The sequence below is a fragment of the Oncorhynchus gorbuscha genome, linkage group LG12, assembly GCF_021184085.1.
Source record: "Oncorhynchus gorbuscha isolate QuinsamMale2020 ecotype Even-year linkage group LG12, OgorEven_v1.0, whole genome shotgun sequence".
NCBI classification, from domain to species: domain Eukaryota; kingdom Metazoa; phylum Chordata; class Actinopteri; order Salmoniformes; family Salmonidae; genus Oncorhynchus; species Oncorhynchus gorbuscha.
This window is the reverse complement of record NC_060184.1, coordinates 13,763,387-13,779,287: the sequence shown is the minus strand read 5'-3', so window position 1 is coordinate 13,779,287 and position 15,901 is coordinate 13,763,387. Positions and strand designations below refer to the sequence as shown.

The following is a 15,901-nucleotide window of genomic DNA, read 5'->3' as shown; positions in this document are numbered from 1 at the left end:
TATATCCACTGTTCTCCCTCCATGTATCAATATATCCACTGTTCTCCCTCCATGTATCAATATATCCACTGTTCTCCCTCCATGTATCAATATATACACTGTTCTCCCTCCATGTATCAATATATACACTGTTCTCCCTCCATGTATCAATATATACACTGTTCTCCCTCCATGTATCAATATATACACTGTTCTCCCTCCATGTATCAATATATCCACTGTTCTCCATCCATGTATCAATATATGCTTAGAGGTCTATTTGATTCAAACTTGTTTTCATGCTAAGGAACAGAACATTTGCTAAATTGGACCACAGTTGGTTGTGGTCCTGCACTCCATTTTAAGACAATAAAACATTTAAGTTTTTAGGTTCAATAAGACATTGTAAAACCATTCATAATGTAATATATTGTGGCATTTCATGTTAGTGAATTTGATACTGTTTTTATACCATTAAGTTGTGGACTTAATACTAATTTAACAACTGTCAGAGAACTAGCTGGAAAAAAAACTAATACTAAATGTAAAAAAAACTTGAGCCCTTTTATGCAATGGCTGGCTCATCAAAACACCTGCTGTATGCCTATGTTTTAAATGATTCTCCTCCATATCTATCATAGGCTTAATCCCATGTTTTTTGTGTATGTTTTGCTGTAGGCCTACCTCGAGTCAAGGAAGATTAGTTTCATGTCGAGGCTGGCTCTGAACATGAACATGTTGCTATGCAGCTTAATCTCCGTCACAGCGCTGGGAGGCAAAGAGTGTCCCACCGCCACAAGGCCCACGTTCTGGTAGCAGCCGTCGAAAGGCGACATGTCCAGGCTGTACTGACGGATCTTCAGGTAACCGCTGCAGTGAATTACCTGGTGTGGTTGATGGGGAAATTAGACAACCCTTGCTACTCATACATAACATTGTTGTTGAAAAAAAGGTCCGCTGTCTTTTTAATTGCATGCGTTTATGCTTTCGCTTCGAACACACCGACAGTGTTTTGCGCGAAATAGAACAAAAGTTCAACATTCACCTTCTGCTACCATATCTGTCAAGCCGTCGACGCATACAGTTTTACGCAACGTTCGATACATCCAACGCATGCACCATACCCAACGCACAGCAACTGCCTCTGCAACCCAATGCTGCAAGGCAAACGCCGCGTTTCGTTGGAGATGAACATAGTTCTGGTGTACCAAAATGCAATATCACTGTCGGTGTGTTCGATGCTTTTAGTACTGAAAATATTTAAGCATTTCCATAACCTATCCGTAGGCCTAGCGTTACGCGTAACAACGCGCAAATCAATTTGGCGTCAATCGTCTATTAAATCAATAGCATTTTATGCAACATCAATATCATTTTCCAGACAATAATATATAGGCCTACTTCCATATATTAATTGTCTACCTTATATCCACCGCTGGTGAGGCCAGCGTTCCTCTTCGCCAGCACGCATTTCATCCTCAAGAAGAAAGAGCGCTCCATCTCGTATTCTGGGAGAGAAGACAGAAACTATAGTAGTCTATTTATCCAACGTACAAAAATGAATTCGATATGTGGTTTCATTCTCTCCGAACTGGGCCTACTGTATTCATATAGGCCTAGCCTACCTTGAACGAAATGCGAGTGGTACGGCTGATGTGGTGTCAGGACTGCAGTCATTTCGTCGTGGTCTGCGGGGTGGACGTATTCGTAAATACTGTTTCCGGTCAGCTCTACCTGTTAAGAATTAAGAATTACACGTCGGTAATTAAATGTTATTAATCACTCAAACAATTCAAACATGATTCCATAATATCTAACACGAATAACGTTTTAAACATATCACGCGCTCTTAATGCAAATGGTATAGGCAAAAATACTAGACTAACAGACTCCACTCCCTAAAACTTGAAAAAACAAAAACACTAAATTTGTTATGATGAATACGACCAGGTGCAGACCTGAGATAGTCCCAAATGGACTGATGCAGTCTCGGAGATGTACATGATCTTTCCATCCGGTGCCACAACAAAGATGAAGCCATCCAGTGTCTGTAGAAAAAATGAATGAATTAATGCACAGATCAACTGCAGTATTAATTCAAAAGCACTCACCGCATGTTATTTCAAATATGAAATGTAACATAAGATCGCTAGGTAGGCCTATAAAGCTTCAGAATTATTATTTTCATTTTTAGTATAATATATAATATTGTACATAATTGTCTATGATTTTATAAAATTATATTAGTAGCCTAATCTTTCTAAATGACCTGCAGTATGTGGGGTCCCACCTATCAAATCAACTCAAATGTAACATGTCTACATCTTAAGAAGTATTTTTTCATTATCAGTAGGCCGTTTAAATAAGAATATTTTGCAGTGATTTTGCCAATAAATGAATAGGCTAAACTTTCCAAATTACCTGGAGAAGGTGGGATCCCAGCTCACGTCCTACATTGTCCAAAGATCTCGTTCGACTCGTGTGACCCCAAGCTTCACCCAAACCTGAAACAAAGCACAAAGCACAACGCCAAAATTTACATTTGAGTCATTTAGCTCTTATCCAGAGCGATTTACAGGAGCAATTAGGGTTAAGTGTCTTGCTCAACGGCACATGTTTCACCTAGTCCGCTCGGAGATTCAAACCAACGACCTTTATTTACTGTTACTGGCCCAACACTTTTCCCTAGGTAAACCATAGTCGTGCAATAATACACATAACGCATGTGACAATGCATCTTTATTATGACTTTTATTGTGGCAGTATTGCTTGATATATTAATCATATAATTAATAATACATAGCTATTTGTGTAAAAGTACGATGAAGAAAATGCGGCAAAAATCGATCGAAATTGCGCAAATAGTCTAATATCAAAACTGCAAATCCATTGAACATGACAACCTGGAGGGAACCAACATAACTCGAAGCGGTTCTTCTTGGCTATAGAAATAAAATGCTAATCATAGCCTACAAAATCAATCAGGGTCTGAGTAAAAACTCGAATAATCCATCACCATTTCACATTTCAATATTGTCCAAACGATTAATTTGCGTTTACACAGCTCAACAAAAAATACACAAATTATTTGGTCAACATTTGAAATAGCTTCTTGAACGGTTCATCTCCTTATTTGTTTAGTAGTCGAATGAGCCCAGCTGCTGTGGAGAAATTATTTTACATTCTGCAAGCATGCAAAGTAACCTCATCCTCTGACAACAGCATGCAGCGTTGGTTTACATTGAGCTTGGCGCAGACAGGCACAGTAGCCTAATGGACGAGGAGAGTATAACCTGTTATATGTATTTCCTTTATATATTACACAATACGTATTTGATATTTTCGCAATTACAATACTTTTTGCAAGAACTTCTATTTTTAGACTTTGGTCATTTATTGTTAATTTCACTCCCATACTTGAACCATCGAAAGTAGGCATGCTGCGTGGACACATATTCGAAAATGCACAATGACGGCAAACACATGCATCAACGGTAAATCGATTGTGATTAATTCCATGTTATCAACTTTTGAAACTGTTAAAGCATTTACATGTAATATTAATATTGGATGCTTATGTTTTCACATAAATCTATATAGGATTATATAAGATATTGCATGGTGTTGTGTAGGCCTGTCTGGCTGTCTTTTCTGACAGACGCGCGCCATGTTCAACTAGCTGCTGCAATCATGGCTCGAGCTGTGCTTTGCTCGCACTTCAACTCACCTACCACAGAGGTCACAATGAGTGCAGCTTAAACTAATTTGTCTGATGTATTCAAGAAGCGAAGCCGGATTCAATGTGAATCGTCAGGTCTACGTGTCTTATAATATAATAGGCAAAGAATAGATGCACCCGGTGTTTGAAGTACTGTCTAACTGACGTCAAGTGCCCCAAACAAACAGCGTATAGGCGATGTGACAGAGAAACTTAACATCTCTCGTCTCTGCTCTAGGGTGTTTTTCAGATGCTTACGAGGTTTCAGACAAGCTGTACTTGGACGGTTTTTCCAGTTACAATAGCCTAACCCATTACAAATGGTTAACACATTAGCCCAACAGTGGCTGCAAGTGGGTATACACAAATAGGCCATTGCCTTTGTTGACCATTGACTATTAGTTTGAGCCGACAACCGTTTTATTTCCTTTATTTTGTTTTAGACTAATGTTAGACTTTTTTATTTAGGCATATTGTATTTTTTTCTCTTCATAATTCGCAGTTGTAAATGAGAACTTGTTCTCAACTGGCCTACCTGGTTAAATAAAGGTGAAACAAAAAGGCCTTTTTAAAATGCGTATAGCCTATTGATGTAAATCATAGTGCGAAATACATTTTCTTGCTGCTATTTTATCAACATTTCATATAGGCTTACGTTTGCTACAAGCAATTGATAACTTCAATCATACCGCAGAAAAAAATATATTTTCGTAATGGTCATCAAATATAGTAACAAATTATGATCAAATAGGCTATAGGATAAATGTGTCCATTTCAATGGCATGTGTCTCATATGGACAATATGAACAATAATTGATTATGATGTGCACAATTAGACCTACTTGGGCACAATCAAAATAAAACCTATTAATTTTTATTCTAATGAGAAAGATTCAGTGATTTATGAAACATAATGGCTGATAGGACGCAAACTTTCATATTGTTTCCAATAGCCCAGAGCAAGCATTCCAAATTAGGGCGTTGGTTTTTGTATCAGTAGCCTAGGCTTTATGTCATAAAATGTACTAGCATTGTAAAAAGTGCTATTCACAAGTTAAAACTTCGAAAATGACATCAGTCGCTGAAGCAAGGATATGCATATTCTTGGTACCATTTGAAAGAAAACACTTTTGTGGAAATGTGAAATGAATGTAGGAGAATATAACACATTAGATCTGGTAAAAGATAATACAAAGAAAAAAAAAGGTTTTAAGATTGTTGTTGTTGTTGCTGCACCATCATCTTTGAAATGTAAGAGAAAGGTCATGATGTATTATTCCAGCCCAGTTGCAATTGAGATTTTGGACACTAGATGGCAGCAGGGTATGTGCAAAGTTTTAGACTGATCCAATGAACCATTGCATTTCTGTTAAAACGGTTGTATCAAGACTGCCCAAATGTGCATAATTTGTTTTGTTAATAACTTTTCATGTTCAAAACTGTGCTCTCTCCTCAGACAATAGCATGGTATTATTTCACTGTAATAGCTACTGTAAATTGGACAGTGCAGTTAGATTAACAAGAATTGAGCTTTCTGCCAATATCAGATATGTCTATGTCCTGGGAAATGTTCTTGTTACCTACAACTGCATGCTAATCGCATTAGCGTGCGTTAGCTCAACCATGCCGCATGGGACCCACCGATCCTGAATTAGTTTTAAACTGCTGGCATAGTTTTTTTTTCAAGTAATCAGTCATATCTGCCACTGTTTATCATCACATCTAAGCAGCCTACCTTGTGATTTCTTGCAAAGTGCACCTGTGATTGTCTACGTGAAGTGTCCATTCAGTTTAGGTGATCTGCCATAACACTGTCATAACAGCTGTCACATCATGATATGGCTGACGCAATAGGCCTAAACTATAGGCCTGCTTATTGAAAAACTGTCATTCCTTGCATTTGTCATGGTTTTCCATAAACCCCAAAGTGAGAAACTTTATGGTAAAGATCAAACCTGCAGTGCAGGCCTAAATAGCCAATAGGTCCACATGTGTAGCCTATATGCTATTCGTTACCACACCCTATATCTTCAGCAATTTTCCGGAGTTCATATATTCCATTCTTTATCCGGAAAAAGCAAAAGCGGCTTGAGTGGATCAATTACTCCCACTCAATCACAGGGCTCTGTTTCGCGCCTGAGGTCGGCCAGTGGCACGCTGTGCGTTTTATGTAATTGGTGCGGCTTGTTCTCTGTCACGCAGCAAAGCAGCCTGTTGAAACCGGGGGAAGATTGTGGCTAATGGCCTTCCTTACCTACGATTTTCGATTCTCTGACCCCCAAAATGGCGTAAACGTGTGCGCGCCGAGTCAGGGATGCACGATTATCATTCGCACGCGCCCGTACACGTACACGGCACACGCACGCAAGTATGAAATTACACACTAGCCTATTCTGTAGCGGTATTGTAGCAATAACTATAGCTCAAAAGACATTGGACAGGCTAATAAGATAACAACATCAGCAATGACTGCACCAGCCAATTAAGGCAGCAGCTACCAGGTGTCATCACAATAGATTTATAGTATTATCATTACATAACGTTATTATCAGATGTAACAGGCTATAACACTATGTTAATGTGCATATGCCTATGCATAATAAACAAATTAGACTATTCAATTATAATACCGTAATCAGTATGCCAATGCAGGTGAATAAATAAAAACAAAACTAAGAATCCAGACAAGAGATATGCTATAAAGATACATACAAATACATATAGGCCAATAGCCTAGCCTATGAATGGCAAATTGCATATAAAAGAAGTGTGAATTGTTGAATCTGAAAATATACATACCCTGAGGAAAGACAATTCTCATCTTCAGATAACTTGTTGTCAGTCGTATTATAGACGCTTTGTCCAGCTGCGACGTAATAGCAGAGGGTAAAGGCAACATTTTGGCCAGTTCATAAAATTCGCTGTTCTCCTTTTCTCGTCTAGTCCTTGCGGCAGTTTTTGATTTCTCCTTCATTGTGTGTTCTCTCTCTCTCCCTCCTTTTGTTAAATGTTAGGCTATATCATTCCTTTACTCACATATCGGTCCATCAAAAACGATTACAGATTTCCGTTTTGTTTATTTGTCATGGTTTTGGCTTTTATATTTCAACTAAAACATGCGACACTTCTCAGTTACAAACTGAATCCAATGCACCTCAGAAAATTCCCGAATTCCTTCACCGAAACAAGCGCCGAATGGATAATTTGATATCCCGTGTTAGTCTTGTGTAAATGGAGAATTTCTTGAACGCACACGCCATTAATTCTCACTTAGAATGGGAACTGTCCACGGTGTAAACTGCCAAGACTGGCATTCCTCCATGCCCTGAAAAACAAAGGGCATAACACACGCCATAATATCATTATAGGCCTACCAATATCTTGTTAATCGACAAGTAAAAATGCTTTTTCAACCCAAAACGCATACCTTAAGTTTCAAACCAAGACGTTTAGGTTATCATAGTCAAATTAACATATGGATTTAATTATGCGTTATGCATGTGACAATGGCTTTAATGTGGTTGTTTGCTCATACACTGTAAAAAGTAATTGAGTAACTCATTGCATAAATTGAGTAGTGGCTACTCAAACATCTCCAATGATCAGTAGAACTCAAATCATAAAAGTGGTACTAACTCAGAGGGCAATAAGATTTCGTATCACTGAATAAGGTTTTGAGTAGTATAACAAAAATGTGATTATTGAGTAAATATAACTTTATTTATTTGTGTTCTGCTAATCTAAAAAGATTGAGTTTTTACAATCTACAGACTTAATATTTTAAAGTATATCTAACATGTATTAAATAGTTGTTCTTACTTGATTCTATAATGTTTTACGTCTTTACTTAACATAATAAAGTAGTAGTCAGACACTTTATGTATATGTGTTGTGCTGATGTCGAAGGATTAAGTTATGAATAGGTAATAGTGCCATGTGGCTCTGTTTTTAGAGGATTGTGGGTAATTCAACGTTTTTGGACTTCATGATACTTTTACACAATGTTCTATGCATGTTTGAACAAAGAAAAGTGTTTCTAGAATTGTAGTAAGCAGTTTGTTGTGCTAATGAAGTGTAATTGATCATGATGAATGGATATCAAACAGTCAGGAAAATTGATGTTCAATAATGAGACAAGCCTTTCCCACCATCAACAAGGTCAGGTTGTGCACCACTCATCATGACAGGGGCTAATGCAGCATTCTGTCGTGTTTACAGTTCTACCTCCACTTATAGAGGAGTGAGCACCGTGTTCAACAATGTCTGCTTAACGTGGGTTAAAATTACAAATCGTCAAATACATAAAACAATGTTGAACCTTAAGACACGACCACTGAAAATGACTAATCAGAACTACTTACTACTTACACTAGAACAAAAAAAACTGTTAGGAACGTTAATAATTGAAGTAAAAGGGATCCTACATTTTTCTGTTCACTACAACAAATATTCATGTTCAAGTAACTTCAATTGTTATTGTTCAGAATACATAATTCAATGTAGTGTCAAACAGATCATAAAACACAAAACAGCTAAGTATTTACAACTTAAAAAGATAACCATATGGGTGCTGATGTCACTTTATTACTTTAAGCACTGACATAATTTGAGTTGAGTTACTCGAATGTTTCCAGGCAACGGGTTCCCACAAAACTTTTTTTTAACGGAACCAATTAGCCTACTTTTTACAGTGTATATTTTAATAATAACAACAACAAATAATAATAATAATCGTAATAATAATAGGCTAATAATAACAATAATCGAAAACAAATATATAACAATAAACCATAAACAAACGAATGAGAATACTACTATAATGACCAAGCCTATAGCATGGGGAAATATATAGCCTACATTTCTTCAATGTTTTCTACTTACCTCAGAGAATGAAAAGATCTCATAACCTTCACTACGCTCGCTATGCCCGCAGGGGATTCCACCTGTCCTGAACCGAGTTCACCACTCGAGCCAGTTAGTTCAGTCCCAGCTCCTATCGGAATTCCACGTGGAAAGGCGCACAGACCCCTCACTGCATACACTTCTCTAAATTAGGGACGCTAGAGGAGTGGAATTCATGTCCAGACCTCGTCTCCAAACTATCTCAATCTCGCTCTCGAGCTGCTCAGGACCAGCCCACTTCCACTGGCGTTCTTATTGGGTAGCAAGACATCGAGGCCGACTTTCTCATTGGGCATTCTTGAAAGAAACACACACGAGACCGTAGTGAAAGTGGGATTTGTGTGAAACGTTCACTTCTGACCCAGAGAGAGCTCAACCTGGAGGAAACTGTGGACGGACGTCACTGTTTTGTCTTGCGATAGCTGTAGCATATGCGCTCATCACACAGCTAAACTTAATGGGCTGTCCAGGGGGGAATGATAGGCTACACGTAGTCAGTTTTACATAGCTAAATCAACCACGAGCCGCTCTGAACCGCACCAATGCACATATAGGCAGGCCTACAGTCTTTTTTTGTGGACTGCCTGCTTCGTTCGAGATCTGGTTATAATTACTCGAATAAATCAATTTCTCTCATTTCCTCGCATATTGCGTTTTTTGTTGTTGTATCAACCTGTACTATGCCCATCAATTACACGCCAATAACCAAGACATTACGGACGCGATATTCTTACAATTGCTTTGGCTACCACTAACATTTTCTGTTGTATGTTTTTGGGGATTTGGTTTTCTTTGATTGCATGTTTTATCTGACGTTATTACTTAGCCTATTACACACATTTACGAGTATTAGTTCACTTGAATTAAATCATATGGGTATAAATGAACGTTTTTCTTATTCGTTCAAAAGTTATATTTCAATAGGCCTATAGGCTATTTATGTTTCAGACCTAAAATCACATTAAAGACGTTTTGTTACATGCTCCCTATATTTGCAACATGTCAATGTTGTTGTAGTTTTACAGTGTAGCCTACAGTAATCATATTATTGGATAATACATTCAGATTTATGTATATTATTTCGTTAATTTGGGACTCAATATCTGCGATGTCGGCTTTTAATACAAAACCTGACCGTCACCGCAGTGATTATTTTCATTTGGATCACAAAGCATCAGTGTGTTTATTTATTGCGAAACGTGATAGTTTTTTAAAATTGTACTATGCAATCGATGTCTTGGTCTTGAAACAGGCTACCGCTCCGGACTTCTACTGTTAACAGCAGTCCATATGTTCAGTATTGCAAGCAATAATGGACTATGACTGTTATGGTTGTCATACAGCTACCTTAAGATGAATGCACTTACTGTAAGTCGCTCTGGATAAAAGCGTTTGCAAAATTACTTAAATTGAATAACAGGAAAGTCGAGTTGTATATTTTTGCTTATAATCAAGATAGTCGCAATTGAGAAAAAATTGCAGCAAATGATTCTGAACACATAATTTTTTAGTCATATCCATTCATTCTCTCTCTCTCTCAAACAACACACACACACACACACACACACACACACACACACACACACACACACACACACACACACACACACACACACACACACACACACACACACACACACACACACACACACACACACACACACACACACACGCACGCACGCACGCGCGCGCGCACACACACACACACACACACACACACACACACACACACACTAACACACACACACACACATTTGAGGCCCAAATTAATTCTGACCGCCTATATCTTTCTATTTTATCTTCATCCTGGATTGACATATCTCATGGCTTTGGTTACGGGTGTCCAGTGGTTAATGCGAAACCCACCTGCGGCTACTGAGGCATAGAAAATCATCCCAGATGCACACGTTGCATACGAAATAGCCAAATGACGCAGGTAAACTTCCGATAAAATAAGAAATGTGCTGCCGATTAAACGGTTTAAGTGGATAAATAAAAATGGAATATAGGCCATACTCCACGTATTCAAGCCCATTTGACAGACGAAATGCCATGTCTGTTATGGAACAGGTCTAGGCCAATTGTTTAACCTTTATTGAACTAGACAAGTCAATTAAGAACACATTCGGATTTACAATGACGTTCTTCCCCGGCCAATCCTGGACGACGCCCTATGGGACTCCAAATCACGGCCGGGTGTGAAACAGCCTGGATTCGAACTAGGGACTGTAGTGACGCCTTAGACCGCTGCTCCACTCGGGAGCCTGGGTATTTTTCACATCAGCAAAACACGTTGGTGACACTTTACATTAGGCACACATGGTATAATGCATTATGCAAAAACACATCATATGATACATCTATAATGCATTTTGAGACTTGTAGCCTTAATAGTGTTAGCATTTTAGTAGCTTTTAGTCAAATGTGTTGACAAGTTGAAATTGTCCAAAATAATTGTACAACCCATATTCTGTGGGCGGATGCAGGTGACCAGCTATTTATATAAAACATATTGGCACTCAATTAGGCTACAGCAAGTCGATGTGATCATGTATTCTACTTCCTATACACCACACAATCAACTAGGCCTACTATAGCTTTATTTAGTCTACATCAGAAAGAAACGATTGTGCACAGCTGGCCAACATTTAAGACATACAAATATATACCATATATATTTAAATAATTATATTTTAAAACGTGTAGGCCTACATAATACTGCAACAAATATTCCCACTCGGACAATAAAGTCAGTAAAGTATCATTTGATTCGGTATAGTAACCTCTGATATACTACATTGGTTTTACGTGCATAGGCTGAACCTATTCGGAGGCTAAAGCTGTATTTTGGTAATTGTGTTTTCACTCTACTGACCTGTAGACATAGTCCGTCTGCGTTATACGACCTACAGTGAATATCGAAAAATCTTTTCACAGTAAATATCAAATATCAGTAAACACAAATGACAGATTAGTTCATCTGATTCTGAGAATAAAAATGCCTGGCTCAAGAGCTATTTTCCTATTGAAGCTTCCGTGGCCTAAACCCATGGGCACAGACGTCAATTCAACGTCTATTCCACGTTGGTTCAACATAATTGAATTGAAACGACGTGGAAATAACGTTGATTGAACCAGTGTGTGCCCAGTGGGTTGTGTTCTCTCATATTGCACATTTCTTACCTCTTTCTTTTCTGACCGTGTGAACTCACGTGTAGCCCAATAAGACATGAACTCCCTCTCACCCCCTATCTCTATGGTAAGGTGATGCAAAGTACACCAGCTTTCAAGACAGTGAACAACACAAAAAAGGCAGCAGAGAGAGACAGAGTATGAACCAGACTATGGAACAGAGAGAAAGCTGCGCGTCAGCCATTGAAATAGCAAAATATCCCGGTGTCAGTCAAACATATTTATCCGAGGATTAATCTCCATCGTGTAAATCAGATGAGAACGCCGCGGCGCATGCACTTATTTAATTAGCGGCCGGCGCTCCGGGAGGCTGGTTCAGCCGGCGCGGTGATAGGGGCGCGGACGCACCGCCCGGCTGCGAGCCAGTCCCTCTCATTACGCACACAATTACCACTTAAATTGCTGCTGGATCCTGCGATAATTGGGGATTCTGGAGATGCCCAAGAGCAGCTCTCCACCCCACTGCAGCAACAGATTGTGTGTGTGTGCATGCGTGCGTGGATGCGTTTGCGTGTGCGCGCGCGCGTGTGTGTGTGAGAGAGAGAGTGAGACCTTACATTGGGGTTTAGCACCCCATGGAAAAATAAATGGGACCATTTTTTCCCTTCCATGAAGTCTGAATGAGAGCTTATTAGACACATGCAATGTGTTCCTTACATTGTACCCTATAACTTAGATAGCTACTTATGAGGACTATTCAAACACACAAACAAACACATCTGGCAGCCTGTCAGTACAGATCCAGTCACCTTAGTTAGACGGTGTGATCTCCCTGAGTATGTGACAACACATACATCTACTAGGGACATTACTGACCACACCCTCACCCAGATAACATTTAACAATATATATTTTTGTGTGTATTTTTGTGAATTGTTATACTACTGCACTGTTGGAGCTAGGAACACAAGCATTTCGCTACACCTGAAATAAAATCAGGTCATTATTTGTATGTGACCAATAAAATGTGATTTGTTTCTATTTGACCACACCTTCTAACACTACATTGTGCCCTTTGAAGCCTGGCCAGGCCTCACTCAAAGCAGTAGAGATATCCCAGAGGAGCCTATCCCTCTTTGTGACTCGCTCACTTGTTTCCAAACACAACTTGTCTATGGACAGTTGTTAGCCCTTTCAGGTTTCTTCTGAGATTAAAAATGTATGCACATGTCAGATTATTACATTCACCAATTAAATAGGAGTTTCGGTCATCGGTTTACAGTGCTTGAAAAGATGGTTGCCTAATGTTCAACAAATTCGGACACAATATATTCAAGTTTATTAAAAAATGCTTCTTCGTAAAAGAAATCCGAATTTAAATCCTCCAGGGTCAGGATAAACATCACCATGACAAAAAGTCTGATTTAGATGTTAGAAAAAAACCCCAGATTGACTAGTAACTAATCTACAGAGACCAGTATTTTAAGATAACTTCCTGTTGAAAGGTTTTCTTCTTCCTGTACAGTGATTGATATACAGCCTGTCAGGCCAATAGGAACAGGAAATGGTCTGTGAGTATGAGTCTTGAGCCTATGACTTCAGCCCCTGAGTGGTCGTGGGGTTTAGTCCCGCCCCGGACATCCTGCTAATGCTCCGGCGCAGGCTGTCACAACAGGGAAGCCATGCCTCCCACGTCCCTCCCCCATGCACCCCCCGGCCCTCACCGCTCTTTCCATTTTTATTGTGTTTTTACAAATCAAGGCATCACCGTGGGAAGCCAGGCCTGGAATTCTCCACAGCACAGAAATAAAAAACAAAGGGAATGAAACGGGTGAAGGTTATTTAAAGAACGGATACAAGCCAACGGTGCCGAAACCCGGGTCTGACTACGTCCCATCATGCAATGCTAATAGTGTTGGCAGGAGTTTTTGCTAAAGCCGGTGAAATCTTCTCTCCTCGTGGGAGGTGAAATAACACAACAGATTTCACACAGCAGGAGTGGCTGGTCCAATCAGCTGTTGGCTAGAAATGTAAACACGGAGCATGATCATCTAAGAAACATTCACGTTGATAATAACAGTGGCATTATCATAATGGAATGTTACCAGGTTATGTCTGTAAACAGTATGTGTCCTGAACCCATTTGACTGCCTGGGATTCAAACCCCGGGTCTCCTGCATGTCATAAGTCTGTGTTAGCCCACGGAGCTAAAGTCTAAGATTTAGCTTGAGAGATAACACAAATCTTCAGATACCAGGCAAAGATTTTTGAACTTGTGAGCTTGGTTCACTAAAAAACACCTCTCTTTTACCCCAAACCATCTTCCTTCATTCAAGTTTGGGGTTTAGATGTAAGATTTCATTTTAGTGAAGTGGAAATGCCAGGTTCATTGAGGGAAATTCACCTCTGTCGTTTATTTTCTCTCTTTCATTTCCTCATTCCCTCCAGTCCTATTCGGCTTCCCCTTTTCTCTCATCAATACCACTTTGAGAGTAATGGACTATCAGGCAGGATCCTGATAACTTGATTGACTGCACCTCATCTGAGGGGAGAAAGAGGGAAAGTAAACAAGGCTGGAGAAGGGAGGTGTGTGTGTGTGTTTGTGTGTGTGTGTGTGAGAGAGTGAGAGTGAGAGTGAGAGAGAGAGAAGGAGAAACAGGGAGAGACACGGAGAGAGAGTGGGAGAGAGAGTGAGTGAGAGAGAGAGAGGGTGGGAGAGAGAGAAAGAGAGACAGGAAGAGACAGGGAGAGAGGGGCAGATAGGGAGAGAGAGCGAGAGAGAGAGAGAGAGAGAGAGAGAAAGAGAGAGAGAGAGGGATAGAGAGAGCGGGAGAGAGAGAGAAGCGCACGTGAGCGAGAGAGAGAGGGATAGAGAGAGATGGATAGAGAAAAAGATGGATAGAGAGAGAGAAGGAAAGAGAGAGAGGGAGAGAGAGGAAAATGGATAGAGAAAGAGGGATAGAGAAAGGGGGATAGAGAAAGAGCGATAGAGAAAGGGGGATAGAGAGAGAGAGGGGGAAATGGATAGAGAAAGAGGGATAGAGAAAGGGGATAGAGAAAGAGCAATAGAGAAAGGGGGATAGAGAGAGAGAGGGGGAAATGGATAGAGAAAGAGGGATAGAGAAAGGGGATAGAGAAAGAGCGATAGAGAAAGGGGGATAGAGAGAGAGAGGGGGAAATGGATAGAGAAAGAGGGATAGAGAAAGGGGGATAGAGAAAGAGCAATAGAGAAAGGGGGATAGAGAGAGAGAGGGGGAAATGGATAGAGAAAGAGGGATAGAGAAAGGGGGATAGAGAAAGAGCGATAGAGAAAGGGGGATAGAGAGAGAGAGGGGGAAATGGATAGAGAAAGAGGGATAGAGAAAGGGGGATAGAGAGGGAGGGAGAGAGAAAGGACAGAAGTCATAGTAAACTGATAGTAATGGAAATATGTTCAGATTGGGAGAGTGAGAAGAGAATGATGCAGGAGAGTGTATGATTTCACTGACATTCTGGGCTGTATAATTGAAACGGTTGGGCGTGTAAGCCAACGATGACACATGATGTGTGTGGATTAGCTGTTTGTTTCTGGCCTTAGAGAAGCTCTCCTCCCTCCCCATTGAGTTTAGTCTGTGTGTAGGTATCTTTATGGACCATTACATGACCGCGCGTGCGCACGCGCGTGTGTGTGTGTGTTTGGACCAATAGATTGATGTGGAGATTGATAGGTGGAGATCACACACATTTCTTCTGAGCAACAATCTCCCCTCTTTGTCACATATGCTCTCCCCCTCTCTCTCCCTCCCTTGGCTTTCTCTCTTCTCTCTCTCTCAGTCTCTCTCTCTCTGTCTTTATCTCTCTGTCTCTCTCTCTCTCTGTCTATATCTCTCTGTCTCTCTCTCTCTCTGTCTATATCTCTCTGTCTCTCTCTCTCTGTCTTTATCTCTCTGTCTCTCTCTCTGTCTATATCTTTCTGTCTCTATCTCTCTGTCTATATCTCTCTGTGTCTCTCTCTCTCTCTCCCCCCCCCCTCCGCCCCCTCAGGCCCTTCATGGCGCCCATCTGCTGTGTGCGAGTCCTAATTAATTACACAGTCATTTCCTCTGCGCTAGCCGCATCTGAAGCTGCCTCGAGTGCGCCAGCCTGCCACCGCAAGTTCATCAAAATGCTAATGTAGTCCAAATTAAAGTT

General features: G+C 40.1%; 1 protein-coding gene across 1 annotated transcript in view; it reads right to left on the bottom strand.

Annotated features, from left to right (window-relative positions):
- The window catches only part of LOC123991563 (single-minded homolog 1-A-like), an 18,459-nt gene extending 9,765 nt beyond the window's left edge, over positions 1–8,694 (bottom strand). The window contains exons 1-7 of the mRNA XM_046293192.1: positions 8,579–8,694; positions 6,497–7,022; positions 2,401–2,483; positions 1,938–2,027; positions 1,605–1,713; positions 1,402–1,487; positions 664–863 (exon numbers count right to left, since the gene is read on the bottom strand). Of these exons, the coding sequence (XP_046149148.1) occupies positions 664–863; positions 1,402–1,487; positions 1,605–1,713; positions 1,938–2,027; positions 2,401–2,483; positions 6,497–6,671 (743 nt within the window). The 5' untranslated portion in view covers positions 6,672–7,022; positions 8,579–8,694. The remainder of the gene's footprint in view (positions 1–663; positions 864–1,401; positions 1,488–1,604; positions 1,714–1,937; positions 2,028–2,400; positions 2,484–6,496; positions 7,023–8,578) is intronic.
- Positions 8,695–15,901: the final 7,207 nt, after the last annotated feature.